This window comes from Pterocles gutturalis, unplaced genomic scaffold (assembly GCF_000699245.1).
Source record: "Pterocles gutturalis isolate BGI_N339 unplaced genomic scaffold, ASM69924v1 scaffold3378, whole genome shotgun sequence".
Lineage (NCBI taxonomy): Eukaryota > Metazoa > Chordata > Aves > Pterocliformes > Pteroclidae > Pterocles > Pterocles gutturalis.
This window is the reverse complement of record NW_010125261.1, coordinates 10426-27364: the sequence shown is the minus strand read 5'-3', so window position 1 is coordinate 27364 and position 16939 is coordinate 10426. Positions and strand designations below refer to the sequence as shown.

General features: G+C 36.0%; 1 protein-coding gene across 1 annotated transcript in view; it reads right to left on the bottom strand.

Annotated features, from left to right (window-relative positions):
* Window positions 1–2844: 2844 nt before the first annotated feature.
* The window catches only part of SLC7A2 (solute carrier family 7 (cationic amino acid transporter, y+ system), member 2), a 22233-nt gene continuing 8138 nt past the window's right edge, over window positions 2845–16939 (bottom strand). Inside the window, exons 4-12 of the mRNA XM_010078486.1 lie at window positions 14708–14873; window positions 14005–14141; window positions 13107–13329; window positions 10413–10552; window positions 6938–7040; window positions 5503–5708; window positions 5027–5193; window positions 3991–4099; window positions 2845–3399 (exon numbers count right to left, since the gene is read on the bottom strand). Coding sequence (XP_010076788.1) covers window positions 3212–3399; window positions 3991–4099; window positions 5027–5193; window positions 5503–5708; window positions 6938–7040; window positions 10413–10552; window positions 13107–13329; window positions 14005–14141; window positions 14708–14873 — 1439 coding nt within the window. The 3' untranslated portion in view covers window positions 2845–3211. The remainder of the gene's footprint in view (window positions 3400–3990; window positions 4100–5026; window positions 5194–5502; window positions 5709–6937; window positions 7041–10412; window positions 10553–13106; window positions 13330–14004; window positions 14142–14707; window positions 14874–16939) is intronic.

The window sequence follows — 16939 nt, the reverse complement described above, 5'->3', positions numbered from 1 at the left end:
GAATTTCTCTAACAAGGGGGGAAGAAATATTAATACAAATTAAAGGGGAAACTGTCAATACAAAGTGCTGACACATCCGTTAGGTAAATAATCTGGAAAATTTATTTTCTCTATCTCCAGAAGACTTAGCTAGCACCTGCTTTACTCAGAAGTTTATTATATTGACAGTATCCCTTCAAAGGAAAATACCAGTGCTGTACAGAAATTACCTTAATCAGTACATCAGAATCACTATGGGCTAATGTCAGACAGATGCAAACATATAGACAGGCGTGCACACATACATTCTATATGATGGCCTTGGGAGAGAATGGGATCTTCCTTGCACATCACAGAACAGCAGCAGTTTGCATCTTGGTAGCCTGGCTCACCTGCTCTGCTGCATCAGCAACCATAGGAGAAAGTAAGTCTCTGCTTCCCACACACCGAGATCTGTAAGGAATTTTAAAAGAGCTGTGTTTCACTGTGGACTTGTAAAGACCTCATGCAAAAGCTTTGCCTGAGCACTGCTGGCTTGCTCCCACAGCAATGGCATTTTTGCAGCTGAGGATTTAAGACTACTGGGCAAGATAGGTTAAGAATGTCCTCTGAAAGAAGTACTGAAGAAGCCGTGCTCTTGACAGAGTTTCAGCTGATCAGTAAAAGCATCAGCTTCTCTATTTCAAATACTTGTGGGATTAAAAACAACAGAACATACATTCATTTACTCAATTTTTTGGTTACTTATAAATAAAACCTTTGTTTTGACATATGTAAGAATTACTATATCGGATTCCTTTCAAGAGCCTGGAAAGTCTTAAATTTCTAATATTTCAAACAAGAACGTACTTTTGTCAGTTTTGGCATAAAAATGGGCCCCAGTTGAGTACAATTAAAATAGCAAATCCAATTGACATAGCCAGCTCTTTCACTCAGTGAATAGAGGTATTGAAAATTATCAGTAGGTCTAGGAACTGCCCTGAGAATTCCTGTCCGTTCCTATCAACGAAATATTTACTTAGCACACCATCTACTTTTATTAGTTGAGATTTGAGTCTTTCTTTAATGGCATTTGTAAAACGATGATGAATTGTGGAAAGAAGTGGCTATAACTCATGATCAGTTCTGGATGGACTCCGATATATTAAAAAACAGTATCCTATTGCCACCTACCCTACAGTTTCTCCTCATCCTCTCCGTTCCACCCATCCATTTTTAAGGACCACCAATCGCTAGACCAACAGCCCTTAGGACAACAGCAGTTGCAGTTAGAAGATGTATATGCTGGAACCTCAGTTAAGAGGTTAGTGTTTTACCTGTTGCATGCCTCTTACATTTTCAGATTGCTACTCCTAATTCTGAGCAGCCAGTAGAGGACACTGGTGCAACAGCACACATCTATCCACTCCCTGATGCCAGCACTGCAGGACCCTCTCCTCCCAGTTCAAGCTGAGAAGAAAGGCCTCAGGCTGAAAACCTCAGACCTTCTCCGCGGTGGGATGCCAGCCCATTGCAGCATTCCTTATCAAGAAGCACTTCTTCTGCCCTTTGACATTTAGACACGCTACTCTCTTGCAACAACAGAAGTCCTTTTAAGATTAAAAAGTGTGAATCTGTTGCTGTGAAAAAGAACAGGAGAGAGACAGCAGCAGTTTAACTAGTTTCTTTTTTTGTTGTTTTTGTTTTTTGTTAAATTCCAGCTATTATAAAAAGTAAGGTGCTTTTCTCTGTCAACCAACATAGCTCTCATGGGATCTAAAGGTTTTATACCTAACAGCAGAGATTAATATCAATGATTATTACTGGCAACAGGCTGCAACTCTCCACAACAAAGTCCAAGTCAGTTCTTTTTTTAGGGAAGTTATATTTATAAATACAGTCTTGCAAAATTACTTCATATTGTGGAATCCTTCATGGAACTTGAGCCCACTACTTGCTGAGAAAAAGTGTTAAAATATCTGGGTGCCTTTGACAGGTAACATGACTTTTATGTTGAAAGAAGTTTCCATTTTCACTTGCTTTAAAATAATTGTTCACTCAACACTGCTGCAATGATTTGGTTCTTTACATAACTTAGTGTTTGGACAGCCTACCCACGGGAATGGGTTTCTGGATGTTAAACTTGGCTCACGAAAAACTACTGTGCTAACATATGTTTAAGGCTTAGTGAAGCACTGAAATACTGTTTTGATGAGGATTTTTTCCAGAGCCTGGGCCTCTATTTTTTTAACCTCCCCTTCCATCTGAAGAGACAGCTGGGATTTTGTGTATTAATTTTTCTGAGGAGAAGCGATGTGTAACAACTAATCTCAGAAACATCAGCTCTAGCACATGATAAAAGAGAAGAAAGTCTATGAGGAATAAATGAGTAGTAAGGAGGAAAACTTGATGACTGCTGTATGTAAGTACCAAACTAAGTAGTCAGGGCTAAAATCCTGGCCCTTCTGAAGTCAAAAGCACAATACTTGCTAAATCACATACAAATGTCACTGTCAATACTGTGACCAACAGATTATTTCCCAGATGCTTTGCAGAAAACAGCATAGCCTTAGGAGCATTATTTTATACACACAGCATCCCTGAAAGGAAAGGAATTCACATAAGTGGAAATCTTGAATACTATTTAGAGGGACTAAAAGCCTTTTAAGTATCTTCACTGTTTGAGTTCTCCATGACAACTGATTAGTAAAGGTAAGCAATTATTTCTTTCTATATAAATATAGGATCTTCTACTTCTTGAAAAGTATGAGATCTTTACAATTACGATTCATTTTGCAAATACTTTCCAGGCCTGTCTGCAATTTTTATCCCATGAGAGTTACTTCTGTAGAAAGAAGAGAGCTATTAGATTGTGACCAAAACACATAACAGGGATAAGGAGAAGGTATGAAAGGCACTTGTGTTCACAGTGCAGTGTCAAATATTCAGAACTTCCAGCAGGCAGTTCCAAAATTCTTCATATTTTGTGATTGACAGTGATTTTGGACGACAGTTCAAACAATGCATCCCAATTTTTGCTTGCCAAAGGGTAATTCTTTTGTTTGTTTTTTAATTTCAATATTAATCTCCATGCTGTCAGTTCTGAAATTATGAAGATGGATTAGCAGCTTGTCCAAAATATCAGCCAGGCCTTGTCTTTCAAGAGGTACAATGTTGGCAGAAAGCTTTTGAAATTTCAGTCCGCCAGTAAAATGTCAATTAAAGGTTTAAAATACTTGTATGTTTGCATAGATTAACATTCACTTGTCCTCTCATATGCAAGAAATTGATCCCTTTCATTTGCATTTTCAGGTTCTTCCACTTCTTCCACAGGGTTCTTCTCTTGCAGCTCACTGTTTTCTGAACAAGAATCATCATCTCCATTGCTATGACGACCTTCAAGACTGTGTCTGATGCCATAAGCAAAGTATATGAGGAAGCCTTGCAAAAGGGAAAAAAAAAAGTTAATAGGGTTTTCAGGCAAGTAGTGCATTAAAAAGTAGTTTGTTATTACTCTCTGGCTGAACCTATTTTCCAAAACAAGTTTCTTCTCCAGGTGTCTGAATCAGAGCTTATGCTTCAGGTCCTCTGTATTTCTATAGAAATGTATCATTTTTGCATAATTAAATGCTCTAATAGGTCATGGAAACTACTATCTCTAATTTATGTCTAGATGGAATTAATACAATCTTCCATATCTTAAAGGAGAATGACTGATATACTGGGAAGAAACCTGTTACAAACAGGTCTCTGCACAATTTTAGCTATACTTATTAGGAAAAAAAATTGTGGCTTATTGGAATTAGTCCTATAACTTTGATTCTTCCTATTACTTCAAAACTTTATTCACATTTTTGACTGCATATAAAATACCCCTTCTGAGGCATGCTCTGGTTTTGATCAGAAATATCAGCTGACTTCTATTAAAACACAGACTTTTTTTCAAATATTTAAAGGAAGATAAACAAATATTCAAAATGGGATTCATGAGTCCTGATGTAAGATGTAACTGAAATGAACAGAAGTACCTACCAAGTGCCATCCAAAAGCTAAATCTGATCCAAGTGTCTCCACTTAATTGTACCATCAAGTAAATATTTACCAGGATACTGCATGATGGCAAAAATGGCAATAGTGGAACCTAAAAATAAATATTTAATACATTTGTATCAAATATAATTGCTTGCATGTCACACTTCAGGTATACAACACAAACTAGAACATCTAATCGCTAAAAAAGAATTGGAAATTTTTTTGTTGGAGTATAGTGAAATTTTTTTCCACTGGGTTTAACCACCAGTTTCTATATATCTTAAAGTTTTAAAATACCTTATATTTAATACATATTTTCTAAGGCTGTGTAGAAAAACTTTCCAGTTTGTGCCAAACATATACTAATTAATTCCTGTATCTACAGCTGAAAAATTTTATATATATCCCTCCTTTCTGCCCCCCCAACTCCACCAGATTCCTTGACCTTCATCACTATACTTCATTATTTCCATTAAATACTCCATTAAAGAACTAATCTTAAAACACAAGTGAAGGCTCAAAATGAAAAGATTGTACTGGGAAGTACAAACTGTATTGTGGTCCAAAGCATTGCACACAACACAGACAAGTGACTGTACACTAATCAGTTTCTGAATAATTTTCCAGTTTCTAAGGGCTTAAATTGAGGTCTAAAATTACTTGGGTCTCAGCAAGGTGCACTTTGAGGATGCACCTAAAGAAACACCTAGAAGATCTGTGTTGCCAGATCCACTAGTAATAGCAGCTGTTCACATCAGCTTCAATGGTTTACTGCAGCCATGCTCCTACGCATATCACACATTCAGTCTGTGGGCAATTAAACCGTTCCTCTGGTCCTGAGAAGATCTAGACTGGACGGCAGATGCCAATCATTCAGCTGTGAGCATCTGCTACCCTTACCTTCACCAAAAAACCTGCAATAGTGGCAGTGCAGTAATGACAGACTGCATCTCTCTTCTCTCTCTGCCCCTCTCCCACTTGATAGAATCCATCCAAACCTCTCATTAGAGAATAACATAGAGAACATGTTATTCACCATAAAGGCCACTTTTTGCTGGTTCTGAGGCTGCCTGTGGATGAGGAGAATGGTAACTATGAGGGACGCCACCAACACAGCAAGAAGGCCAGTACTCCAGGGCTCCAAGTTAGCAATTAAATGAATCCCGTAAGTAGTGAGGACACTCAAGCCACAAACCAAGAAAGCTGTGTGGAAAACAAAATGATGGAAATGGGAAAGAGGTCACTTAATCTCTACATTGAAGAAGATGTGACTTTTAAGAAGAATGATAGAGAGTCTTCAGTATGAAATGTTGTCATGAAAATGTTTAATTAAAGGAAAATATAGTAGACTACAGATTAGATCCATCAAGAAGCATAAAAGCATTTTGCAGAATGACACATTAATTATGACTGAAGGAAGGCATGTTATCACTGGATTTGTAATTTTGTCTTCAATGAAATTCCATTATTTATCTTAATGCATTATACGAGTTTGGACAGCTGAATACTTACCTAAGAGACCCACTAAAAAGTTAACAGTAGTTGCAGTCTGCTCAGTAGGTAAACTGGATGGATTAATCAGGCCTTGAAGACTGAAGTGATTTTCTTGTATCATATTTATCTGTGATTCACTTACTGCAGATTCCCTTTCAGATGCAGCCAAAGCTGCTTTTTCTGGAGAATATTTTGGTTGCTCGTAGGTTAAACTGGGTTGGTACCTATGCATAAAACAAACAGGATAATAAAAAAAAAAGCTTACTTTGGGATTTGAAACACTATAACTCTAGGAATTTAAATACTAAATTCTTTGCAGTAGAGATTTTGAATTTCCCAATTAATAACTGTACTGGAACAGCACACATTATTAGTCACTATCATATATAAACAAACTATGGCAACTTGCTTTTTTGCTGGGTTTGTTTCAGGATATTTTTGGGCAGTTTTTTAAGTTACGTGAATGCAGCAATGGGTCAGATATATGATCAGACTTGTACAAAAAGAGGGGACGAGGTCTGGTGGTCAATGGCAGGGAAAGGGTAAAGGACCTTCTTTCAGCAGTGGCAAGTTCATTCTGGCTTGCTTCCTGTACTCTAAGAGGCCTAATAACTGACATAAACGAAAATTTGTTTGCTTTGTTAGACTTTAAGTGTATTTTAAAAATACATATGTTAAATAAGTAGCTATGGGATAAAATAGTCTTCTCTTTTAAAGTGTAAATTATTGCAGCATTGAATTTTAGCTGAATTTAAGCTGTTATACTTTTCAAAGTTAATTACTTAGCCTTAAGTAATAAAGACTGACTTTTAAAGTTAAAAAGAGCAATACATAATAAGCGAGCTGTAGCTACCAATATATCAACATTATTCTGTAACTTAACAAACAGAACAGATACCAGAGTTTTACTGACAACTATTCATAATCTCACTCCTTGAGAGAGAATATTTCTACTCTCTTCTAGGGCTACCACATCCTGAAACACTTGTCTGGCCTTACGTTTCTGACTAGGGTAATACAAAGCAATTATCTGAACTTGTTCATCCTGTGAACTATCTAGAACATCTACACCTTTTACATATAGCCCCCACAATATAAATAGGCCTGATGTGCAGCATAGATTGTATTCATATCAGAATATCATTCATCGCATATTGGACACAAGCTTACATCTAGTACCTTTGGGACTAATGCTTGGACCAATGCATCTGGAAAATAAAAGGTGCCTAGATTTCACATGAAGCTTTGACTTGTGTAACTGCTGTACTCAGATGACAATATATCCATGCTTTCTCTGTTGGGCCACTGCTTCTTAAGTAACTACATGTGTACAGCTAATTTTTAAACATTTAACTATCTAGCAAAAACAATACACTGTAAATGTCACTTCTGTTTATATGTTGACCAACACAAAATAGAACACAGTAGCATAGAAAGGATGTTTTTGGCTCACCTAAGAATGAGGACACAGGTTGCCACAAGAGAATAAGCAAGAAGTGTACCAATAGACATCATGTCCACTAAAGCCTTTAGGTCAAACAGAAATGCCATTATACCTAAAGAAGAAAAGAGAAGAGAATGCAAGATCTGTATAAGGCTGACATATTAAGAGTTAAGATTTTTAAATCTTTCTGCAGTGTAACTTTATGTTGTTTTACTGACATCAATATGAGTGAAGTAATGGGAATCCTTAAAAACACATTTTTGAAGTCATCGCCAACATTCCCAAACCTAATTCCCTACAGCTGGGAATCTCATTCATGTGGATATGCACTGATGAGCTGTACAGCCATGCTGCATAATCAAGCGATTCGTACTGGACTTTTTTGGATATAAGTATGTGCACACATGGCTTGTTGAATTAGGGCTACATTAAAAATACATTTTTATAGAATAAGGTTCAGATCCTACAACAGAATCTTGCCAAAGCTGACAAGACGGATCCCACTGCAAAACTATGGAAAAATGATCCAACCCAGTAAGTTACCAGTGTGTTCAAAATTTCTGCCAAGCTGAGAAAGAGCTATATGTAAAGAGGACTTTCAGGAGTTGTCTCGAATAAAATAGTTTTGTGGGGTTTTAAAAATCTTTTTATCTTACTAAGAAAAAGTTAATTTCAAGTGGCCTTCAGGAAAGGCCAGCAAAATCTCACAAGAATTAATATTCTTAAGATCACTGAAATCAGAGGCATGATACTGAAAGTAAAGAGAGCAGTCTTTGTGTTTATAAAAGATAATGCCCCATTCTTCTGCAGATTCTGGAATGTCTTTGTCTATGCTGTTTGCACACAGACACACATAAGCTCACAAAGAAATTAGCACAAGCCATCACTAAATGAAAGGCTAAAGCTAATTGATTTGAAATATATGTGGTCAAAGAACCTCTTATAATACTTGTATTATAAGATGCAGAAAGAATCTAAAAATACTTGATCTTTTGAATCACCGGTAATGTCAACATCAAAAGAAACTATTAAAGGTATCATTTATACACTGTATGTGTATGTATATCTACACACAAATTTTTCTGTATTCAGAAATACTGATAGATAACATTCATGTTATATGTTTGTTAATATATTTGTAGACAGGTGTATTAAGTGCACAAACACACATGACCCTGGTATTTGATCCTGAAGGAGAAAGAAAAATGTGATTTTCTGAAAACAAGACTGCTGTGTTACAGAAGTTTCATTTCCTCTGTGTGTCTCCTTTTCCAATGAAGGAAGGAAGCCATGGCAGTGGGGTTGGAACTCGATCTTTAAGGTCCTTTCCAACCCTAATCATTTTATGATTCTATGATTCTATAAGACCATCCTGTTTTCCTTAATGATGGTTGATGTTCCTAAATCCAAGGAGTCACTTAGGGAGTAGATTTCTGAATACCTCACTGCTTTGCATGTAAGCAAAGCTGAGAATCAACAGAATGTACTACAACTTCATGTACAGTAACTATATTTAATTTTAAATCCTAGCTTTGAAAGGCTACTTTGTAGCCCAAAATATTGTTTTACATTAGAACTAAACTGAAAAGTGCCTGTAAATTTCTGACTAAGAGAAAAAAAAGACAAGAGTATTGCTTTTCCACCTCTCTTAATTTGACTGTAATTGTAAGAAACAACAGTAGATCAATTTACGGTGAAGAAACTTTGGACTGACACTAAAACATGTTGCTATGTGCAGAGTTTCCCAGTTGCGGTTACCACATGTAAAAAGGTAAGTCACAGTAATAATGTGACAATTGCCTCAGATGTAGTCTTGAATGGATAACTTTAATTAAGGAGCCAAACATCTAATCTCCTTAACATTGCTTAAAGATATGAAACTCTCCATGCTACGAATGAATAGAAAAGTCAGATAATATAGACTGTTGCATAAATCTGTAACCATTCTGGCAAAACTATTTATGACCACAAGTTACCAAATATGCATCTTTTTAAAAATAGAATAAATTACTCCTTCGCCAGCAGTAGATAAAGCTGTCTTCAGGTGAGTTGTTGACACACAAAATTCCCCAAACTGTCTAAAAGCAGTCCAAGTGACAGCTGCTGCATAGCTATAGTCAGGGCTGTATAACTATATCAGTTTACCAGCTGGGTAACATGGTTTTCTTTCTCCTCATCATCACCACGATTTCAGATAAAGATGTTTATTTCAGCCCACATAACTGCACTTCCAAACTATTACAGGGGAAAAAATCAGTAGCATAAATTACAGTAATACAGTCAAAACAAGAGTAATTCTAAGAAAATTATTTGTATTCTGACCAAAGAAAAGGGAACTGATAATAATGCTTCATTTGGGAACTGTCCAGACAACTGTGCCTTCCCACATTATTGTCATTATTGTCAAGTACCAGCAGTTCCAGTCTTGTGGCATCTGAGGATGACCCTGACTACAAATAATAACTGTTCTGAACCTCTTATTTGACATCAATTTTAGCCAGGGTTGTTAAACATTATAAGGCATGTATTTCATATTTGAATTACTTTTAAGACTTATTTATTTGCCTTAAATACTTCTAGAGCTTCCAGTTTTCCTGGGTCATTAGCCATCCCACTGAAATGACAATGAAATTTGGGCACAACTACATGCACCTCTGCAAGAAGCATGGACAAAAGTGAAATAGTTGTATGATAAAAATTTGTCTTTGTGAAACATTAGGAGTTGGCAACATCCCAAAATGCTGTTTTGCTAAAATATCACCACCACCATGATTTGCATGATCTGGAGTTCTCACACCCTTTGATTACTTGGTAATTTTATTCCCATCATACATGCAAGGGAAGTTAACAAGCAGACCTTTTATAAAGTACCATGCACGTGCATAGAGTGTTTAAATCTCATTTTTAAGTAACACAGGCTTTGAGAGCTTACCAGAGATGACCCCTGCTGTCAAGGTGGCAAAAACTGGTGCCTGCCTCTTACTCACTTTGGCAAGAAAACTAAAGAGTAAACCATCACGTGCCATGGCAAACAGAATTCGGGGCAAAGGGAACAGAGAGCCGAGAAGACTAGAACAGAAAAATGTATAGTTCAAATACAGGTTATTAAAAGCACAATGCTTTACTGGTAAACCCAACTACACAAAAAGAAAGCTTAGAAGAGTTAATGGGTTTAGGTATAGTTTTGATTTAGGCTCTGTGTTGCTGCTTTTGTTCTTTTGTTTAGTTGGCTGATGTTCTTGGTTTTGGGCAGTTGTTTCTTTTGAACCTAGACTTTGAAAGCATTTGACATTAATCAACAAATACAAAATTTGTTGAGAAGAGTAGAGAAGAGTTTTGCTGATTGCCTACTTTACCTGGTGACAGTCAGATTTAATAATTTCAGTGCAAAGCAAATCAAAGCTGCACAATAGTAGTTTATTTCCATATATGCAACATGTTTAGAAGTGCACCTTTCTTTACAAGGATCAACTCTTAGTCTCACCTGCTACTGCACCAGATGATAGAGTAGCAACTAGTGGGGTCTTCGTTTTGGAACTGATTTGAGCTAGACATTTGAAAAGCAACCCATCCTTCGCCATAGCATAGATTACACGTGGCATTGGGAAAATGGATCCAAGAAGACTGAGTAAAAAGCAAACACATGCAACATGGCAAACACAGTTCATGCAAAGTTGTATCATGGACAAGATAAACAACGTTAATTAATAGCATGTATAGAAACAAAATTTATGGTTGTAAGACAAAACCAGAAAGCCCCATACTCCAAGATACTACAGATCAGACACAAACAGAAATTTCTTTTTCACTGTAAAGTTGATTGGTTTTTATTTTTCTGTTTGTTTTTGTTTTTTTTTTTTTAATTAATTTAGGTAACGGAATTGCTTCATCAGAGATAATTCAGATTATCAAAGTAACTCTTGCCATCACTGTAGTTCTTGGGTATTAGTGGACCAGGAACGTGTTCCAGGTCACACTAACTATGCAATTAAGCTTTAGTATTCCTGGAGAATGTCTCTCAGTCAGCAGCAGCAAAACAACAAGCATTAGCAGCATCTCTCACACTCTACATTTTCATGTGAGGCTGCTGATTAATAGTAATTCAAAGTAAGCACCATACAGTTATACTTGGGCACATTATTTCTTTCAATTAAAGCACCTCTAGCCAAGCTTCATTAAGATTGTTTATTTTTTTTTGGAAGAAGTAAAGCTAATTAATTATTAGCAGAACACAGAAAGCTTTTAAACTGTTGATAACTCGAAGCTCTTTTAAAATGTACTTCTTAAATTAGGTGGTTTCTTTTCCTCAAAGCAAAATAATTGTAAATAAGAAAATCAAAAACATTGAAAAGACAAAAGGCAAAGTCATAGCCAGTATAACCTCTGCAGCAAGCATACTAGTTTTTAACCAGATGAATGGTTGCCTTTCTTACTTCAGTGAATCAACTACATCACTTACAGAAGGCCCAGCTTTTACATGGCACGGGTGCTAAGTACCTTCAGTAACGCTCATGAGACACAAGTGTTAAGGTTGGACACACATGAGATAAATTTCATTCCACATGAATTGATTTTTGATGTATGAATGTCCCTTCCAAAAAATAATGTTTCCTAAATCAGGGTGACAATTGCTTTTTCAAATAAGGATACTGTTAAAATCCACTGCCAATTTTTTAGCTGTTGTGGCTTTGTAAAATGTATTTAAGCTGCCCTTCCTTAAGAACATTCACTTAAATAATGGAAATACTAACAAACATCTTTACCCTGAGGAAACAAGTTCCCAACATAACATAATAAGAGGTAACTATATGGACCAAGAGCAATGATCCCAGGCTTTTTTCTTAATTATAACTCTAAACTGAGGACTATGGAATACAAGTTCCTTTGTTTTCTTCTAAACTGACATCAGTCAACAGACTGAAAGATTAACCTCTCCATATGAGTAAATATAATTCTTCAGAATGCACTGGTAAAAGAGACCAGCAGTTCAAATTTCTGAAAAAGCATTTCACCATCTCGGTTCCTTTTGTTTTCCGGTATTAATTTCTTTAATCTAGTTTCTGTTTATGTATCACATTTACTATTTATCAATATAGAGGAAAAAATCAGTAAAAATCTCCAAAGATAAGAGACCATGACAACTAGATAGAAAGTAACTATAATCCCAGAATGAACTGCGTAAATGTGACATTCTTCAGTCAGCCTTGCAATTTTTTTAATGTCATTCTGGCACTATTTCCTTTTTCTATCCTCTCCTACATCAAAATATTCCTTTCCTTTAAATCATTGTCCACAGTTGGCATGCTCATCTTCTTCAAGCTAATGCTTACAGGGCTATCTCAGAGTGTCCTTAGCATTAGTGCTTAAACAGGCGTGTTGTTTTCCTTTGTGGAAAGGCAACTAGTTTTCTTTCCACTGAAGCTCATGTAAATGACTCCTTACCTATGTAAACTCAGGTAGAAGAGTGACATCAGCATTCTTCTATCCCTAGATTCAAGTATCAAGCAATGCTCTGTTCCATGAAAGTTGTTATACCACATTACAATTGGGGTGTGATATATATGAACACATACTAACCTATCTCATGCCTTCAATGATCTTTTGAATCAAAATAACACAATAAGTTTACATCCACAGCTTCACAAAGGGGAATAAATGATCATATTTTCTACATCTCAAATACCCACACAGAAACCACAGGAAGGAATGATGTCAGAAGACAGAATGGCTACTGGAGGAAAACAGAGACAGGAAATGAAGATGAGGAGTGGAGCTAATTAATCATCTCTTCAATTTTACCTGAAAATACACAGAGCCCATAAAGCTTCTGAGTCATTGGGAGTGGACAGCAAGAAAGGACAAAATGGGTGAGGTTTATTTTATCAGTTAATAAAGATAGCTTGCAGATCACATGTCTGAAAATACATATTTTAATAAAAAAACTTTTGGGTAATAAGCCAAAGAGGTAAAGTTCAATAACAGTACAGTTTTAGAAAGGAACTTAAATTAATGCACCTGCTGTGATCAAGACTTGGTTAAGTCTAAAACATGCTTATAATACTTATTGCTCATCCTTTGCATGAACTGAGCCTTCAAAATGAACACATGGACATATATTTAAATGTCATATATTGTCTATCAGCTTTTCCCAATAAAATTAGTATTTCAATGTCTTTACCTTGTGGACAAAGCACAGAGGGATCCCACTGCTACAACATATTTTGCAGGACCCCATCCAACATATTCAAATGCTACAGGCAGAGGACTTTTCTCATCTAGTAGATAGTATGGCATCATGAGTGTCAGTGCAGCTGAAACCCCAAAATAGGCCATGAAGCAAACAAGCAGGGACACCACAATTCCTATGGGTATGGCTTTCTGAGGATTCTTGACCTCTTCTCCTGAAAAAAGGGAAAAAAACCACCCCACCAAAAATTCTTATTTATTTCCACCTTCAGCTTTAAAAGATAACATCAAAGACAGATCATTTGTTAATCTAAGCCATGAGAATCATATTTGTAATATAAGTTTTAAAAATCTGTATAATATAAGCTTAGTGACACAGAACATAACTCAACGTTTGCTTGCCAGAAATAGCATTAAAAAATAGAGGTAAACTAAAGGACATTGTCTTTCTACATTTAGAGTACTCAAAGCCCATCATTTCCAGTTATTTACCTACAATTTATAAGTTCAGTGTACTCATTCCCCATCAGCCACATACCAGCCAACCTTTGGGAGAGATACCTCATCTCAGGGAATTGTAAAAGTGAGCAGGTAATTAACATGATTTGGGCAGAAAAAATTGTATACTAGGCACTTTCCAGACTTAGAATGCAACAATTAATTTCTTTAGAACAGGAATAAAATAAGTAAAATCTCCTTCCTCTCAAAATGATAGCCACATTCAGGAATGAACTCAGACTCATTCTACAGGGAGTGAAGGAGGTTTAGGAGAAAGAAAAGGATGAACAGTAGACAGATTGTTATTTTTTTAGTGGGGGCTTTTTTTACAAAAAAACATGTTATACATATATACTTATACATATATACATGCACACATATAAATACTATACCAGTTGTTGCAATGCAGTCAAATCCAACGAAAGCATAAAAACAGGTTGCAGCACCAGCCAATGTTCCTGTGAAACCATATGGCATAAAGCCACCACTCCCATATATACTTGTTACATTCTCATAGGATGAGTAATTCCTATAAAGAATAAAAATAGAGCAGAAAAGTAACTTATTTTTTTTAATTATTGGTACGACAAGCACATGCATCCTTCTCCTTTACTAATCTGGGAAAATATGTTCAAATGCTCTCATCAAGACAGAGTTCTGCTTTACAAAACTGCATGAGAAGACATCTGCATGTCAGAGCTTATAAAAAACACAAAAATTACAGCAAATGGAAGAATCCATGAATCAAGTAACTATAATCTTACTTGCTTTGCATTTGTGGCAAAACATATTCAAACACGAATGGTATAGGCAACTCTTGCTGTCATAGTCACATACTGCAGTTACTACATGACGTAAGGACAGGAAGCCAGTAAGCTCTCAAATGGCTACGGACAAGAGTATTGAAATAATTTTTTTTTAAAGGGAACTACAAACAAACAAGAAAATAAAAACATTTTTTAAAGGAATGAAAAGTTTCTCATTCCCAGTGACAGAGCAATCAGTTGATACAATGCCTGCAATACCACAAAACAAGTATAACAGAAAATTGCTTGGAATATGAGCAAGAAAATTGATTTAAAAAAATAAAATTACTCTGTTATTGCAGTAAGGTTTATGAGATATTCTTCACTTATTTTCCAGTTGTCAGCATCTCCTTTCACAAAACCAGAAATCATAACGAAGAGTAGGACCAAGATGTTAATAGCAGTGAAAATTTTATTCACCCATGCAGATTCTTTTACTCCAAAAGATAAAAGACCTACAAAATAAAAATATTTTATAGATGTGAATGGTCCCTTAAACTAAAAAAAAAAAAAAAAAAAAGGCATTTTAAAGAAGATATATATGCAAGTACTGGAAATAACACCAAAAAAACAGCACTGGATTTTATACTTTCAAAAAGACGTAGCACAAATTTACTAGACTCTTTGACAGCATGATGGTAGGCAAGTGTATTGGAAACCACAAACTAGAAAGCTTCTTTAAATGTATTCTTTATTTAAAAGCACTTCGAGCAATTATTACTCTTATTTTATGCAGCAGAGCAAAAATAGGTACAAGAATTCTATGCTTAGTAAAAACAGATTGGTAGAATCTATTCCTTACAGAACAATTACTCATTAGATTAATAAAATAATCAAAATTATTAGATTAATACAGTAATCAGTTCACTCTAAGTTTTCAGGCCATATCCATCACGTTTCCTAGCTCATTAATAAAACTTTTAAAAGAAATGCATGCCTCCTGTTCATAAACACCGATTCATAGAGATTCTAGAAAAAAGTGTGATACAAAATACACATGCCTTAGGTTGAAGAGTAGTGGATTTAAACAACCTGGAAGTTATTCCATCAGGATTCTACTGTGTATTAGATTTGTAACAACTGTAAGTGTACTCACAGTTTAATGGAAGAGCTGGCAGTAAGCAGGTCAGGAAAGATTAAATACATTGGGAAAGCCTGCACAGGCTCTTTGCACTCCAAGCGTTTCCAGTAATATCACATACATGCTTTCCCTCATTATTTAGAGATTAAGTCTGAAACTTCTAAGCCTCTCAAGATAATGTCTAAAAAATTTCTGACTGCGCTAATGAGACATTTACTCTCTTATTAAAACACAAAAGTTACCACATGAGCTACTCAAGTTTTCTTCACCAATGGGATTTTTATTGGAAACAGGTGTATGCTTTCTTTAGTTTAGTTTTTCCCAGGAAGGCAGTGTTTCAGTCAGCCTAATGCAGTATGCAACACAGTATGCACATTTTCTTAAGTCCTTTCTGTAGGGGGAAACCAAACAAAAACAAAACAAAACCAAGCCAGATTTCTATGGACTTTCCCTTGTACTTAGCATGTAACATTTTCTGTAAAACATGATGTGCTACTCCTATCATTCTTTGCGCAGCTCAGATTTCAGTTCCTCAGTCTACACAACCCTGAGCCATCCCCTCTGCCCCTCCTCTCAGCAGTGATGAATTCCACCCAGTTAGTGCACTGGTGGTTTGGGTGCTTACCATAGAGACCTGGAGAGGTAATTTGCAGCACAAGTATAAGAGAAGTGAAAAAGGAATGATGGTGACGATGAAAAGACAGGACACAAAAGAAAACTCAGGAACAGTGGAAAACCACGGCAGAAACATTTCTTCTTCTATCAAGAATCTCTACTACTGATGTTAGGCAACAGCAGTGGCAATGGAGAAAACATATAAGATGGCAGCATCTACACTAGCATTTCACAGTTTGGTTTGTGGAGTGCTCTGCTTTTCAAAAGGTTGGTTTTTTCCTCCTTCTTTTGGAGGAGGTGAAAATGTAAGGTCCATTCCAGCTACACCAAATTCAATCCCATCATTCCTCAAGACATAAGGGTATGAACTGGTCCTACAGGCATCTTTGGACGAGAAGCCTGGCAGGATGCTGGACTAAACCTTGTCTAGTAAACTCCCTGATCTTCCTAAATGCAGACACAGGGGCCTCAGCACCAGCCGTTAATGCTTATAATTCACAAAGTATGTTCTGTTTGGAAGCATTAAATTCTTCTGAATCTCAAGACATTTATTTTTAAAACTTCTACAAAATGAATAAATTTAAATAATATTCTGCTCTAAAAATGGCACAATTAACTTCCTCAAGATTCCACTCTACTTTTGCTACTTTCTTGTGGTTTACATTACTGACCCTATGACAACCACCTCAAAAATTTTTGATAAAATTTCTAGAAGTAAGGGTGTTCAGTCACCTTGGGAATACCTATACTGCAATGTAATTCACAGTGTAGCTACATCCTAAATCTTTTAAATAATGTAGTTCTCAAATATTTTTCAATCACAGA